Source organism: Furipterus horrens, unplaced genomic scaffold (genome assembly GCF_987537825.1).
Source record: "Furipterus horrens unplaced genomic scaffold, mFurHor1.1.pri manual_scaffold_2, whole genome shotgun sequence".
NCBI classification, from domain to species: Eukaryota; Metazoa; Chordata; class Mammalia; order Chiroptera; family Furipteridae; genus Furipterus; species Furipterus horrens.
Genome location: NW_028327172.1, coordinates 31,139,973 through 31,156,742, shown reverse-complemented (window position 1 = coordinate 31,156,742; position 16,770 = coordinate 31,139,973). Strand labels below are relative to the sequence as shown.

The following is a 16,770-nucleotide window of genomic DNA, read 5'->3' as shown; positions in this document are numbered from 1 at the left end:
TTGGGATGCAGACTCTGGCTAAGACTAGGAGAAGGGCTTCATTGCAGGTTTTTTTCTTTTGGGTGTTCATGGACCACACAGGGTGGAGGCCACATACGGCACTAAACAGAGGGAAGCCCTGGGAAGTGCATCTTGGTCTTGGTCTAAACCCTAACTCTAGCCCCTCGTTCGCCCAACATCTTTCTGCTCCCAGGGTCTCTGAGCCACATGGGGGTCCCACCTCCAGGCTTCCAGCCTCCACCCCAGCTGATCCTGTAAACTTCAGGAACTCTATCGCAGAGCTATGGCAACAACTACAACAGCCTTCTCACCCTGCCCCCTCAGCAGCACTGGAATGTCCAAGTTAGCACAGATTTTTTCAGCTAATTTTGGAAAGTAGTTTATATTGGCCGCTATGTGTTAATGAACAGTCTTGGCTGTATTTACATACTTTGCTGGTTAAGAGTCTTTTCCTTTGCTCTGCCTCCCAACTTGAACCGGGTCTTCATCTTGCACTATGTGTCTGGATCACACATGAGCCTTATTAAAGCGGGGCCTGAGGACACCCTCGTGCTGTGAGGCGTTCCGGGCTCCTGCCACCCGGCTGTTCCCCTTATAGGGTTTGGTGGCAGTTTGCAGTCTCAATGGGACATGAAGATGGGTTGTTTACCTGGACAGTATTTGGAAGAAAACCTTAAGGTGAATTTTAATCACAAGGGAGCCTGGATCAAAGAAACCTTCTTGCCTTCTGATCTCATTCCAAGTGAAGCCGGAGGTTGGAATTCACATCTGACCCTGTTCTGCTTCCCAGCTCCGCTCTCTTCCTGGGGTGCAGATGAAAAGCGCGTGGGTCTCGGCTGCCTTGTCAGGAGTGATTTTTAACCTCAACAGAACATTATTAAAGAGTGGGTTTGAGACTCAGGAATGTTTTCTGAGCTCCTCCTGTGAGCAGCAAATTCATAGTAGAGGGGAAAAAATTCAAGGCTCTTGATGGACGTATGAATTGTCTTTTAAATTTTGACCCAGGTTCTTATTATTAGTTTTAACATTTTCAGAAAGCGTAGTCTGGCCATCTGTATATTGCTCCCTGTTTCATGTCTTTAGGAGAAAGCACCCTGGGTACTCTCGGCCTCTTCTCTTAACCTAATGAAGGAAGATCCTCATGCATCCCTATTTATATACTTTGATTCTCCCTGAAATGGCTGGAGGTAGGGGTGTGTGTTCAATGTGTCTGGGGACACTAAAGAGAAGCATTATGTAGATGTGGATTCCTGGACAGGAAGGAGGACCCCGGACTACCACCATCAAGAGAATTGAGCACAGTGCCTAGCACTGAGCAGACATGCGAACAATTATATTGAGTGGATGAATAATGAAAAGGATCACATCACTTGGGTGTATTAGTCTTGGCACTACTGACATTTTGGATTGGATAATTCTCTATTGTGGGGGCTGTCCTGTGCAATGTAGTGTGTTTAGCAGCATCCTTGGCCTCTACCCACTAGACGCCAGGAGTGGTTCCCCACCTATGCCCATCCCTATTGTGACAACCCAAGATCTTTCCAGACATTGTCACGTGTCCCCTGAGGGACAAAATCCTTGCCCCTTCTCTCCTGTTCTCCCCCACCCAGTGGAGAACTACCAATCTAAATTATGAAATTCGTTGAAAGAATAACAGAGCTTTGAAAACTCAATAGAAGGATAAGGTATTCTAGGTAACCTATTTATAATTATTCATTGCTTTAATATATTTTAACATTAAAAGAAAGCCCAATAGATGGCTGAGTTGAAGTATACCAAGACTAGCCTTGCAAGAAGAAATCACATATACTTTAAATGATAGGCATTGAATGCTCTGTGAATGGGACAAGTTCTTTATGTTCCTTGGAAGGAAATTTCTATAGAATTACTGTATGGTAGTAGAGCAGTGTTTTTCTTGAATATGTTGGTGGGTGTCCTTTAATTTAGCCTTACGCTGCTGCACTATTGTTGAAAAACCTTAACCCATGACTGTCCGTCTACATGGCACATGCCAGGATAATATCAAGTGTACTATTTTTGATTTTTGCATTAACAGATTCATGAGTAGTCAGCTTTTGCTTTTGCTTTTTTTTGTTTTCCATGGGAACATAATTGCCAAGGTCTTGTTTATCAGCTATGTGCAAAATAATATGCTAAAGAAATAGGATAGGATTATAGGAAGAGACAAGGGGTAGAAGCGAAATTTTATAATTATACCATGATTTAAATACCAGCGCCTCTTTGTGGAGGCCGCAAGTCCTTTTGAGTTACTTTGGTATATTACCACTGTGTTCAATAGCGTTAATGAGGACTGGTAATTATTTTCTCAAACTCTTGGTTTTGTCATCAGGTGAAATAGCATTTACAGGTATCATTTTTATTATACTTACAAATAGAAGAAAATTGCTCCCAAACACCTTCCACGGGGATTCCCAGCATGCTCTTCCTTTCTTCCTCTTCCCTTCTCCCTCCAAGATGGTAGCACCTGACTGTCACTGTCAGTCATTCTGGGCTGGAAAGGAGAAAGGAGGCTTAAAAGCAATCTCACTTTTCTTCCCCTCTTTATAGAAATGATGTTCTGCAGTGGTAGCAGGCATAACCTGGAACAACAGCATTTATTTAGTTTGCAGGAAATTGCATTCTGCCCTTTCCCTTGAGGTGAAAAAATGTCTCCTTGAAGGTGACCTGGTGGCCGGGAAAGAGATGGAAACAAACCTGAGCTAAAAAATGCAAGGATGGGGCAACCACAAACTCAGGGTTGATGAATTTCTCTAAAATGGGTGCCGTTTTATTCAAGTGTCCCAAAGCTTAATTTAAAGCATTTGGAAGATGTGAAGACTGAGAGTAGAAAAGGGGAGTGCTGATATTAGGAGGAGGGTGGACGTGACCTTCAGGAGGACTGCTAGGAGACTGGGGCAGACTCTTCTCAAATTAGAGCTGTTAACATGTAGATGCTTCACTCTCGGGCTATGAAGGAGCCACCAGGATATTGCGTGGGGACAAGGAAGGAGAGTGGTTCTGTGCGCACCGTGAAAGGCAGTCATTTATTAATGAAAAATAAATTCCATGAGTTAAATACTTGTTTGGGTTCATAAGAATGTTGGTGGTGCCTGGGAAGTCAGGTGGGTGTTAGGTGGTCGGAGAGGTGAGCAGGATCCCACTGTGAAATGTAAGTTGTGTGAAATTCAAAGATCCCCCTGTGTCAAGTGAAAAACAATTTCTTTCACTTGGGGTCACCACTGACATTAATCAAGCCTGAACCTTTTCCTGTAGACCAAAAAAATAATTAGCCCTGAAAACTGAAGTCAGATCAGACCTCTGGGAATGACCTAGTTTTTTGGTGCGGGCTGGATGATGGTTCGCCCTTGGCCTTGGCATCAACCCTGGCAAAGGAGGGAGGCCTCCTGGTCTCTGTTTGGTAGGCCCCTTCTTGCCACAGAAAACACAAAGAACAGTGGGGTTCAGGGAGGTCACAGCCCTCCCTGGTCATCTGCGATGCCTGCCATCCTGAGAATTTTGTGAGTAAACACTACCCAGATTCCTGCTGAAACTCCCATTCATGTTCATTTGACTGCCTGCTGCCCTGGTGGCTGGAAATTTCTCCCAGCTGCTGGTAGATGAGTGGGTCTACTAACCTCATCCCCACCTCCATGCTTCTGGCAGCTGCTCAAGTTTTCAGGATTGCACCGGCGACATTGATCAACATAAGAGCTCCAGTTCCACCCTGGTTATTTTTGGCAGCCGTGAGCCATCCAAGGCCTCAACTTTTGGCTCCGTGCAGTTGGGATATTAGGTAACCTTTTCCTGTGCAAGTACAGGCAAAGGAGAGTCCTGACCTGCATCTATTCTTGTCCTCCTGTTTTTCTTGTCAAGAACTTTAGCAAATGCACAAGGAACCCTCTCTCTAACATAGCACTTTGTTTCTCCTAAGAGATGGCTCTGGAGAAGGCTGAACGTTTATTTAGTGTGTGTTGTTTTTTTTTCCTCCTAGATTGAAAACATAGATGCCTGCTTGAACTTCCTGGCAGCTAAGGGGATAAACATTCAGGGGCTGTCTGCAGAAGGTGAGTCAGCGCTTGTTGTGAAGCTGTCTTTCATCATTAGAAATGCCCACCTGTTACTTACTGACAACGTGAATGCAGCAAAGACGTGAGATGCTGGTGGCCTCTTCTGGTTTTGTCTCCCTTCTGGTTTTGAGGCATCACAATGCTTGTTTGAACTTGAGGGTGCCAACTTTTTGACAGCCTAAAGAATCACTCCAGGAATGCACATTCAACCATGTTGGCCGTGTCTGCGAGAGCAGTGAACACAGAGCTGCTTCTCTTTGAGAAGGGCTTAATCAAACAATGCCGATTTTATTCACCTGACTAGCAATTCAGTTAATTATCAAGCCAGGCCTTATCTGTGGGAGAGAGGACGCTTAACCACAGAACATATTTAAACTGCACAGTTCCCAGGGAGGAATGCCCAGTCCTTATCTCTTATTAGAAGAAGCAGTACTTTTCCTGGCTTAAAAATAATTAAAAGCATTTGATGTATTAACGAGATGCTACATTTTGACATCCTGATTAGTTTTTAATTAACTCAAATTTGGTGGCTAATTAGTACATTAGTGTTGCTGGTGGTTGCTCTTCAGTTAGGTATTGGTCTGGAGATGGCTGATCTGAATTCTCAGCCTCCTTGGGCAAGATGTTGCTCTGGAAACTCCCTCTCTCTCCTACTTGTAAATACAAGCAGCTGCCAGCTCCAGAGCTGCCATAGGCCCCATCATCCTCCCAAACTCATTAGACTGCACCTGCCTCCACTTTTCCCAGGACGGGTAAAGCAGTTTGGGCTTCAGATGACACCCCTTTTTCCTAGCAAGGTTATGTTCCGAAAAGATGCCTGTGAGCATCCACTCCAGTGGCCAGGGTGGGGAGGAGGGGAGCGGTGAGGAAGGAAGCAGCCCCCGTGGAGCAGGTAAGTTTGCAAATGTGATGGATTGCTTTGGGGCCTGTTTCTTGCCTCTGCTCTGCCATGCAGGGGAAGCTCGCTTTTCCTGGCAGTCTCTTCCAGTGTTGGGGCAGGGGATAGTCACATCTGGTGTCTCGTGGGTGAGTCCTGTCTCTGAGTGGTTCTGTTGGAATCCCCCTCGTGGGAACTCAAGTGTGCGGGGCCTGTCCCATGTCAGGCATGGTCACACTGCTTCCAGAGTTCTCTGAAGCAGCTGTTGGGTGGTGAGCCCTCTTCGCAGCTCTAAGAGGAGGGTCCTTGGCAGGTTCCCTTACCCTTGGGGTATGAGCTCTCCTCCAGTGGGTTGAGATTCAGGTGGAATGACATAGGGCATGCACCTTGCTGGGGTGTGGGGGTGATTGATGGGTTGGTGTTTCCTGGATAGGTAGAGAGACACAGATTCCCCCTTATTTCCTCCTGTGGGAGAATTCTCATGCTGGCCTGTAGGTGGCAGGCACATGCTTCTCCTGGTTTCTAGGAGTGATTGGACCACCCAGCCTGTGCCCCTGGGCAGAGCATCAGCAGGGACTTCTTTAGAGTCTTGCTCAACAGAAAGGACTCTTTGGGTTGTGGGCATCTGGCCACTCTTCCATCTCTCTACCCATTGCCCTGCCTCTGCCCTGTTCAACTCCACACACCCACAAACACTGAAGTTGGGAATTATAATAGGCTGAGTTTATAGATGAGGACACTGTGGCTTAAAAAGGTTATTAGTGACATACCAAGACTTGTAGCTAGCGAATGGCGGAGGCAGGATTTGAACCAAGATCTCTGTGATTTTGGAGCTCATGTTCATGGTGCCTTTTGGGACAGCAGGTGGATACAGTCGAGGCATGCCGTGTATAGGTGGAAGAAAGCAAAAAAGGATTGAGAAGTTTCTGTTCACTGGACCACAGCCTCAGAGGGTGGTGTGGAGCCCAGGGAGGCATGTGGTGCAGAGGCACTCGGCCCTTTGCCCCTCGGAGATGTTGCAGCCTGTGAGCCTGGGTGTAGAGAGGCACATGTGGAACCAGTGTGTTGAGCTATCAGTTATTGGGGTATAATTATGAAGTGTGTTTATGGCATTTCAGTAACTGCCCCCAGCTGTGCTGTTTTGATCCCCCATCTTTCCTACTGAGTCGAGACTCAATGATATCTTGGCCAAATCTATAACTCTTCAGTCATGCTCATTATGAGAACAGTTTTATATCTTGTTCATTTTTAAACTTTAAGCTCAGACTGTAGTCGAAGCTCCTATCCCCATGCCTCCCAGTACATGTGGCTTTGGAAGGTTGGAGGGTGATGGAGACATGATAACTTGACTTCCTTTCCCTTCCCTTGTGCCTATGCCTGAGCCTCCAGGATTGGGACAGCGCAGACAAGCACAGTTCAGCTGGTGATAAAGTTGCTGTCTTCTTCTTTGGTAACTGCTCCTGTTCCCAGGTGGGAGTTTATGCCCTGCTGCTTCCCGGGCCTTGGTAGACTGTTAGGAGATTTGACCACCTCTTTCAACTCATTTCCTGCTGGTAGCATTCAGGTCCCAACCCCTGACTCAGGCTACCCTTTGTCTCCATGCCAAGGTGGTCCTGGTAAGGCTGTAGATCCCAGTCTCACGATCCTTTCATTATCCATCATAGAACCAGCCTGAAGGTGAGGGCCCCATCTTCCACTGCAGTAGGTTGAACAGGCCTCCTGTACCCTGGAAGTTCCCTGCCATATGATCTCTCCTCAGGCCAAGAGGGAGATCTGCCAAGTCCCTGCTAAGCAGGTGTCCAGCTGGGGACTGGAAGGCCAGCACCCCAACTTGGAGTGATTCTTTTAGAGCGTCCTTGCCTTTGGCTGCAAGGAGTACGGGGACCCCACCTTCTTGCTCCTTGGTGAGGGAAGAAATACCCTGTCTCTGTGGTCATCAAACATTACCCCCCTCCTGTACCCCCATGACAGTCGTGCATCTAGATCTACTGATACTGATTTCTTGGGAAGTGAGGGATGATGATGATGGTGTTTGGTGGTAAGATTGATTCTGAACTTGTACAGTCGTAAGGGATGGTGGCCAACTCCAACCTTTGTCAGCTCCTTGACCTAAAAAGCAAGGGTACATAGAGCCTTTACCCTCAAATGGGCCTTATTCACAATTGCAGGGTTAACAGGAATCTCACTTGACATACTGTTCAATCGTGGGAATAGAAATCATTTATTAAGAACTCACAATGTGTCAGTCACTGAGCTATTAATAAATGCCATAACATTTTATATCTTGTTTAATCTTGCCAGCAACCTTATGAGGTCAGTATTCACATTATCCCAGTCACACACATGAGGAAACTGAGGCCCAAAGAGGTTAAGTTGCACATGGGAAAAGGGAGGTCCCCAAGGTCAGCAGTGAATAAGCGCCTTGCATCTGCTGATTTGAAGGCCTGGTATTTTCTACTACTCACATCTACCCACACTTCTAACCACCTCCTTAACTACTAGAAAAGCATTATAGTACTTAAAGAAATAATGTCGTTTTAATGCTTTTTATTTTCCATTTGAAGACAATTGAGTGCCTCGAGGCTCCTCCTGATGAAAAAAACATCAGCAGTTGGAAAGCCCCATAGGTACATCTCCACCCTTTCCCAGTGACTAAAGCTGGTTTCAGACCCAGAAGGGTGTATGCACCTGTCCTTGAAGCATTTCGGCAGCTCAGTTCCTGCCCGGACCTGCCTGTTAGAGAGCCAGAGACCCTTTGTTCCAGGCAACAGATAGCAGATGCCTGCAGCAGAGGCTACAGGCCCAAGTGAGCTCCGGAGATGCTGATTGTTTGAGGCACATCCCCTGGACTTGGCCTCCCTGTCCCCTCGGTGTTACCAAAGGTTAGATTCATTCGTTTGCTCTACGAAGGCTTGCCAGAGTCCTGGGAGCTTGGACCTCATACTGCCCTGGGTGATTTTCAACATCCCATTAACCCCTCCCCAACCCACACACCACCTGTCATGACCATCTGTAAACCTGTCCCTGTGAGGAAGTGTGGCCTTGATCCCTGGGAATTTGAGAACACCTGGGGTTTGCACCACCTGGCCCTGAGCCCACCTTCCTGGGCTAGAGAAGCGGAGGTTCAGATAATGGCTTATCCTGCTTAGCTAACCAAATGCTTGCTGGGCACATCCTATGTGCCAGGCATATAGCACTAGGCACTGGGGTACACAGAGTGTCAAGTCATACAAAACCAGCCTTCATTCCAGTTAGTCAGAGAGCTGTGCTAATGGTCTGTACAGGGTCCAGTGGTGCCCAAAGAAAGGCAGCGATCAGCTCTGCCTGTGGCAGTCACGGGGGCTTCAAGAGGGACAGGGATGTTTCCCCAGGACACATCGGCATTCACCAGACAGAAAAGGAAGGTGAAGGGAAATCTAGACTGGAGATGGGGCCCGGGTAATATTGCAAATTGGAGAAAGAGAGGCAGGAAGATCCTTCCAGATGCTTTCAGGAAGGGAGTGTATGCTTTTGAAGTGAAATCAGTTGCTGACTTGATGAGCTCAGACCTGGGTTTTCTGCTCTGAAATCCAGAGACCTAGATGCTGAGCTTGCTTCTCCTTTCATCCTGAGCCAGAAAGCAGGAGGTCTTTCTGGATCTTTTGCATAAAAGAAACAGGTGAGTTTGGTGGTGCATGTGGGACCATTTCTGCTCACCAGAAGGGGCCCTGGAAGCTCTGATCCCACCGCCTGAAGCCACTTCTCCTGTAGGCAGAGTCAGTGCCTGGCAAGCAGTGCACAGAAGGGCTGCGAGAGTTGGGTAGAAAGTCACATGGTGAATGCAGGTCCAGTAGAAGGCCTACCTGGAAGAATAATGCCATACTCTCCAAAGTCCCTGTCAGTTGGGCAGAGCCTTATACCACCCACGTGGCTTAAGGCAATTGAATAGGGATCCTGAAACTCTGTGGTCTGAGGCAAACCTCCCTTTGGCTCTGAATCCCTTCTTCCTACAGAGCAGGTTTCTTTGTGTTAGATTATTCCTTTGTAAACCAGGCCTGTGGTTTCTCTTAAATAACATTGAAAGAAAAGAAGTCTCCTGTTTATTCTACCCTTTGTGCCCAACATTCCCTCCAGCATCTATGCAGATTAGTACCAGCCAATGGGAACAAAGAGATCAGTCAGAACCCAAAGAAATTCAGAGTCAAGGCGATACTGAATTCTCAGGGAAACTGGAATATGGCTGGTAGTTTGTTCTTAGTTTATGTGGGGGTGGCCACTGGAAGAGAAGGAGAGCAGAGTTCCTGTGATGATTTAGGCACCAGCTAGCCAGTGTCTTCTTGGACAAGTCGACTCTCTCTAGGTCTCCATTATTTTCCTTCTCTGGACATCAAGAGAAGAATAGTTGATCAGATACAAAATGATATTCTTTCCAAAGCCTTGGGAAATGTCATGAAGGAAGCATTTTTGTGGGCTGGCAGAATGACATTTTGTTATTAGGCTGCTTGTGGGGCCGGGTTACCAGGTCTCATGAAGCACAAATGACATTTAGAAAATAAGGGAAGGACCCCATTCTAGCTATTTTGGATACTGCCTGTGATAGACCACCCGTAGCATAAACTGTGTGGCCTTCAACCCCAAACAGAGCCTTCGCCACTCTTGAGTTTTGTGTTCTGAAAAGAAAATGAAACAGTCCAAATGTCCACCAGCGGGTGAATGGATAAACAAAATGTGGTATATCCATATAATGGGATAATACTCAGCAATATAGAGAAACTCATGATTAACACTCTGACATGGATGAACCTTAAATACATGATGCTAAGTGAAAGATGCTAGTTGTAGAAGACTACCTACCTATTGCATGATTCCATTTATATGAAATACCCAGAAAAGACAGATCTGTTGAAACAGAGAGCAGATTTGAGGTTGCCTGGGACTGGTGTGGAGCTGAATGTGTGTGTGTAAGGACTCTTTGCAGGGTAATGGATATATTTTACAACTAGAATTTTACTAAATTTACTAAAAATTATTGTACATTTAATTTTCTGGATGTGAATTATACCTAAAAAAAAAATGTTAAAAAAAAAAAAAAAACAGAAAGAAGATCACCATTGAGTTTTCTCTAACATGAGCCTATTCATGACTGATTTCCTTCTTGACACCTGTGCCTGGCACAGAGGGACTCTGCAAAGACAAGCGGCCCCTGCTCAGGCTTCCTTTGGGTGAAGGGCCCTGTGGTGAGTTCCGAGGAGCCTGCAGGGAACTATAATTTCTGAACCAAAAAGGGAAGCACTGAGCCAGGCGGTGTCCTAAGCGCTTTGCACACATTTTCTCATTTAGTCTTCACTTAATTCTCATAAGAACCCGGTGGGAAAGGTGCAGCACCACACATCTGCCCATTTTAAAGACAAAAACTGAGGCTCAGAGCTGAGTCTTGTGAGTCCTCAAAGTCTATAAATGAAGGACTATAGAGATGTCAACCCAGGCCTTTCTGGTTCTAAAAATCAGTGACCTTTATGGGAGCACTGTGCTCTTTGACCAATAACAAGGATGTTTTAGGGAATAAGGCTACAAACTGTTATGAACAATAAAAGACTTAATGACCACAACAGGTAGAGAGTGCAACAAGCTGGCTCCTAGGCTGCCTGGGTTGGGCTGGTAGGTTCTGAGGATGCCAATGTGGACGTGCCAGCCTTTTGCAGTGAACAGCCTCTGAGCCCCTGGATAAGCTGATATGCAAGTTCCTTCTTTGCTTTGCTTGCAATTGTTTAAAAAATGTATATTATAGGATATTTGGCACATTCCATAACAAAAGAATACTTACAGAAGAAGAATAAAGACTACCTAGATGACCACCAGCTAGCTTAATAAAACATCATCTGGTGTGGTTTTCAGTTCACCGCACAGGATGAGTATATAGGCGAGCCAGGTTCTCCAGTGTGAGGAGACCAGGCTTTGAGCCAGAAAAACCTAGATTCAAACCCCAGCTCCAGCATTTATTACCTTGGGGGGTCATAAAACGCTTCTGAGCCTCTGCTTCCCCTGAAATAAGAGAGAAATACTAATACTCACTTCCCAGGTGGAGATCATTAATGGAAAGAGCTAAACCTGGTATATACTAATTATAAAAGGCACTAAAAGCCTTACCTAGGTTTCATTTTTGAGAAGAAATTGTCTCATGTCCCAAGTTCTGTGCCAGCTCTTGTCTCATCTTGAATCCGTTCCTCACTCCCATCACTGTCCAGCTGGGTGACCCCAGGTGGGTCACTTCTGCCTCTGTTTCTCCAGGAGTAAAATGAGCCAACTGCCCTGTCCTGTCCGAGCCTCCCTTTCCCTGGCCCTGATGTACTTGTAATAACATTTAGAAGCAGATGTGTGCTTCTCCTTTGGTTTCCCAAGGATGAAGCAGGAGCAGAGTTGAACGGTTAAAGTTGAGCTATCTAAAGAAACTGGGAGGCTTGGCCACCTCCTTGGAACCTTCTCTGCTCCCTGCATTGCACACAGTGGTTTATAAGTACCCTGATTTGCTGGGGTCAGTCCTGGCTTACACTTGTCATCCTGGTGTAATTAAGAGCACCCCCCTCACTCTCAAAGATGTTCATGGTTTGCATGATGAATTATAAAGTTACCATAGTGAAAATCCTCATTTTTAAGGCATGAAACTAGAGCTAAATGGGAATCTCATACAGGACTCCAGGGCTACACTCATCACATCATAACCGAGATCAGTGAAGGACTTCACTGTTTACAGCCTACTTTCATGTATATGCTCTCATTTGATCTGCAGGACAACCTCGTGTGATGGGACAAGCTGTGTTAACATTGCCACTGAGGCCCAGAGAGGTTGAGTGACTTGCCCAGGGTTGCACAGCTAGTAAGTGGTAGAGTACAGACTGGAACTCATGGCTTGGGTTTCCCAAATGCTGCACTCCTACCAGTTTTTGTCCCACAATTAGAATCTGCTAACTCCCTAGTAGAGAGTGAAGGCTGGATTCTAGGAGTTGGTGTTGTCAGTTTCTCCAGTACTCCGCCTGGTCTAATCAGCAGCACCACTCAAGGGACTGGCAGAACCCCATTCACACCTCTGCCCTTCAGCTGATCCTTGGAGGAGACTCTTGTTCCTTTATCAGCAGCCTCTTCCCCAGCCTGCGGTTACCCTAGGGGTCTTTGTTACCCACACAGGTGAGGCTTCCCTTCCTCTGACCCCGACTCCCTCAGCTTAGGGAGCCCTCAGAGTTCCTCCATCTGTGTCCCTCTTGCTGGGGGGTCCTATTACTTCACCTTCGGGGTCAGTTCAGACCCAGGTTATCACATCTGGTGTTAAAAGACCTACATACAAGAAGGAATTGCCCAGGAAGAAACACCCTTGGCTTCGGTAGGCTCTGCCTGGTGAATAAATATTTTACTCCTTTCGTGCAGCTCTTCACATTTTAACATCTGAGAAACTCCATCTGGAATAAAAATTTTCTCATCACCACTCTGCTCTAATTTCTTTTAATACAAAAGAATTTTTGCATGAATTCTTTATAGAAGTAAGTCTTATTGGCTATCCCTGCACCCATCCCAAGTTGAAATTATTTTTTCAGCGGACAAGAAAGACACAGAGCCCTGTGTTTGAGGGCAGGATTATCAGGTAAAGCAGTGCCAGGGTTTGGGACTAGGACCGCAGCCACTTGGCACACTTCAGGGGTCTTGAAGCATAGAGCGCAGACTTGGCAGGGCCCCATGAAGACCAGTGAGTTGTCCTGGCACTGGAGGGCTCCTCTGTCCCCGATGACTTGCCATGTCCCTAAAACAAGCTGCATCTTGCTCAGGACTCCTACCTTCTTGGTTATGCCCTTACTGAGAGTTTCCTCCTGGCATTTGCCAGACATCCAGTTGCAACTTGCCTCGTGTATCCCCTCTAATCCCAGTGGGGAGAATAAACTGATTTCTTTGTGGTTGAGGCCTGATTTTAATGGACTGTGATACCAATCACATAAGTGTTCAGGAAAGCTGGCCTTTCCTAGAGGAATGTAACTCATGTGGAGGGCTGGAGCAGCCTATTGAACTGGAACAAGACAGGACTCCTCCTCTAACCAGTCTCTTCATTGTCTTGCAGAAATCAGGAATGGAAACCTCAAGGCCATTCTAGGCCTCTTCTTCAGCCTCTCCCGGTACAAGCAGCAACAGCAGCAGCCCCAGAAGCAGCACCTCTCCTCGCCACTGCCGCCTGCCGTGTGCCAGGCGGCCGGGGCCCCCTTCCAGTGCCAGGCTGGCACTCCTCAGCAGCAGGTGCCAGCCACTCCCCAAGCCCCGTGCCAGCCTCACCAGCCAGCGCTGCATCAGCAGTCCAAAGCACAAGCAGAAATGCAGTCCAGGTGGGGGCTCCTTGCCAACTGATAAGTCTGTTTTCTCAGGGGTGCTCCTTCACGCCGACCAGATTCTAGCCTATTCCAAAGTGTTTTTTATTTGAGCTTCCTCAGTGCTGAGTACTACTGTTAGTGAGGAATTAGCAGGACCTTGAAATGGAGGCCTCCTCCTGTGCTCCGCGGTGATATGTACTTTTTAAAGTCAGAGTCCCCACCAGCCAAAGCTAATTAGCTGCTCCCGCCTTAACTCTGACCTATAACACACACACTCCTATACAGTCAATGACCTTGAAAATAGACTGCAGACTTCTTCTGCACATTTGCCTACAAACTGGGTGTTCAGTGTTACATATGCGAGTGATTTTACTTACTTGGAGGTCAAAGTTGTCCTCCAGCACATAGCACATAGCTTTGCCTGAAGAGAATTGTCAAGAATGAAGAAGAAAGATGACAAGTGGTCTGGTCCTTAGCAAGCAGCCACTTTCACTGAGTGGGCCAGTATCCCCTGATGGGAGCAGTTACCACTCATCATGACTGGTTTGTTGGCAGAGTGCTGGGAGCCGTGTCCGCTGTGGCCCTCCACTCTGCGGGATGAAGGCCTGAATTCTGCTGGTGTTCTCAGAGGGACTGAGGCCTGCCTGTGGTGTTGCGGTGGGGGCCTCCCCATAGAATAATGTACAAGCACAGGGCCTGGGTAGTTACCATCTACTGCATTACAGTGGCCCTGGTTGCACTCCTAAACAACTCTGCGGAAGATCGCCCTGTAAAACATTTGTTTTGATGGTAGGAAAGAAAAAAAAAAAGGAGGCGATTAGGAATTAGAAAGTTTGAGAAAAGTCCCCAATAATTACTGTTTTTTAGGCTGTAAACCTTTTGGTATCAAACCTCAATTTCACTGATCAAATTGATTGCTTTATTTTATTGAATATGTGCTAAAGAGTAATGGCCTTTTCCTTCCAGTACCAAAGCACCAGCGTTCATAATCCTAGGGCTTCTCACACACCTTCGCACCCTCAGTAGTAGCCCACTGTAGTTGGGCAAAGCACAAAGTGGGTCAAATAAAACAGGTTCCTAATAGACAGTTATTTATTCCCCAAGAGAAGTGGTGTTTCCCAATTGTGACGCTGTTAAAACTAGCAGTGATGGATATAATGTAAATCAGACCCCCTACTGAATTATCCAGTCATATCCAATTCACAGTATGGAAATTTGTGGGCTAGCGGAGATGCCTAGACTAGCAATGAGAAGTAGATGGCCAGGCAGCCAGCTTCTGCACCCTTTCCCTAAAGAGCCATTCTCTCATCAGAGATTCCCTGACTGACCTGCAGTGTTTGAATGACTTCTGTGAGCCAGCCACTGTTGTAGGCACCTGGGAGGTCAAGGGTGAACGAGATGGCCAAGATGCCTGCTCTCTACAGTCTATCAGAGGAAGCAGGCAAATAAACAGGGACGAGAAATACCAGATAGTGGTGTTACAATAAGGTGACAGGATTCAGTGGGATTGGGTTGATAGGAAGGTCTCCCTAAGGACGGGACATCAAAGTCAGGATATGAACAACAAGGAGTGAGCCAAGCAGAGCTCAGGTGTGGAGTAGATCAGGCAGAGGGAGCAGCCGATGCGGAGGCCCTGTGACAGGAGCAGCTTGGCAGGTTTGAGGAGCAGAAAGGCTAGTGTGGCTGGAGCTAGTGGGTGAGGGGAGGGGAGAGTTAAAAGGTGGCCTGTCGGCAGAGGGGGCCACCACTGTTACCATGGAGGACAGTGTGACCAGTGGCCTCTGGAGGTGAGCAGTGCTATGGCTCTGAGGACAAGTCACAGAGCGCTGGCCAAACTGGATAAAAAAGTGTGTATTTCATTTTAAAGGTGACAGGAAGCCATTGGAGACCTTTGAGCAGGAGGAGGAGGAGTTGGTTTGATTTACAATTTTTAAAGAAGTCAGAAGAGGAGGAAGGACCCTAGTTCCTCAGTTTCTGTGGTCCTATAGCTGATAGTTTCTGGGGCCAGGTGGTGGAGCAGGTAGAGAGAAGGACCAACTCAGGATATCCTGGAGGATGAGCCAACAGGACTGCAGATAGATTTACTGTCTGGAATAAGGGGGAGAAGACTCACAGATATCAAGCCTAGATTTCTGGCTTGAGCATTGAGGAAAATGGTATTTACTGAGATAAGGAAGCCAGGGAGGGGCATAGAAAATGTTCCTCAAACTTGGCACCAGAACTCTTATTTTGTAGAGCATCTCACTACCTAGAATTCCAAGGAACGTGTGTGGAGAAGCCCTGGGCTCGTGTCACTGAGCTGGCCAGCCTGAGGCATCCATTTCCATGGTAGGTGTTTGTTTTTTTAATAGTCAGGACACCCATCTGCCAGTAAGAAAAAACATCCTGCTATTAATAAATGCTTTACCTAAAGAAGAGCCAAGCTCACTTAAGCCAGGCTTTTGTGTCCCAGAATGGTTCCTGCCATCATGGTGGGGACAGGGACTGGTCTTTGGAGTTGCTCTCTGCCTCCACTCATCTTTTATCTTGTCTAGATTGGGTTATTTGTGCAGAGGACTGGTTTTATCCATTATATAATGTAATACTTTCTCATTTTACATCCAGAGGCTAATCTTATTTTCCAGTTTGAGGGACGTGAGAGCCCATGCTAGCATTCTGGCTATCAAATTTTTTTTTTATAATTTATTTATTTATTTCCTTGTTTGTTTATTTTTTTAAAGAGAGGGGAAAGGAGAAAGAGAGGGAGAGAGACATCACTGTGTGGTTGCCTCTCCCTTGTGCCCCCAGTTGGGGACCCAACGTGCAACCTAGTCATGTGCCCTGACTGGGAATTGAACCAGCGACACTTGGTTCGCAGGCCGACGCTCAATCCACTGACAGTTTTTGTTTTTTTTTTAAATAGTAAAATTGCCTGACTGGCTCCATTCCATTGTATTGCTGTCCCCAAATTCTGCCTTTGATAACCAAAATCACAAGGGTAATGGTTTGAATCCCCGATCATCAGTGTCATATGCTGGTGCAAGCCCCAAATGCCAGGTTTGTTTTGGTCTTATGTCTGAATGTGCCTAAATCCTGTACCACTTGGGGCAATGAATACTAAAACTTGGCAACTTTTCCTTGATGTTTGTGAAAAGAGGAGTTGTTGAAGCTCGCCAAGGAAATCTGAGGCGTTAGCAAGGAGGATCCAGAACAACACTTCCAATGGTGGCCAAATGTTGAGTCACTTTTACCTCTTTACTGCAGCTCTTCTCATTAATCGACGTGGTGGCTGAGAACTTGATCCATGTTCTGCCTCTTGAAACTCCTCACCCACCAGTCTAGAGTCCAAGAGAGGAGCCTAGTACCTGAGACTTGCTTCCCTCTCCATCCGTGTCCACTTTATATATTATCGGTCTTCAGCTGTTCGGCGAAAATCCAGAAAATTGCTTTATATTTAAAATTTCTTTTTGTCTATTCCCTTCTGTCTCTTCCTTCACTTCAGAAGCAGGTATAGACAGTATTC

At 46.6% G+C, this 16,770-nt stretch overlaps 1 protein-coding gene across 2 annotated transcripts in view; it reads left to right on the top strand.

Moving 5' to 3' along the window:
• NAV2 (neuron navigator 2) overlaps positions 1-16,770 on the top strand; it is a 363,747-nt gene that overhangs the window by 144,462 nt on the left and 202,515 nt on the right. For both annotated transcript variants that reach the window (XM_090263202.1, XM_090263193.1), the window contains exons 4-5: positions 3,992-4,064; positions 13,025-13,283. In XM_090263202.1, coding sequence (XP_090119328.1) covers positions 3,992-4,064; positions 13,025-13,283 — 332 coding nt within the window. The remainder of the gene's footprint in view (positions 1-3,991; positions 4,065-13,024; positions 13,284-16,770) is intronic.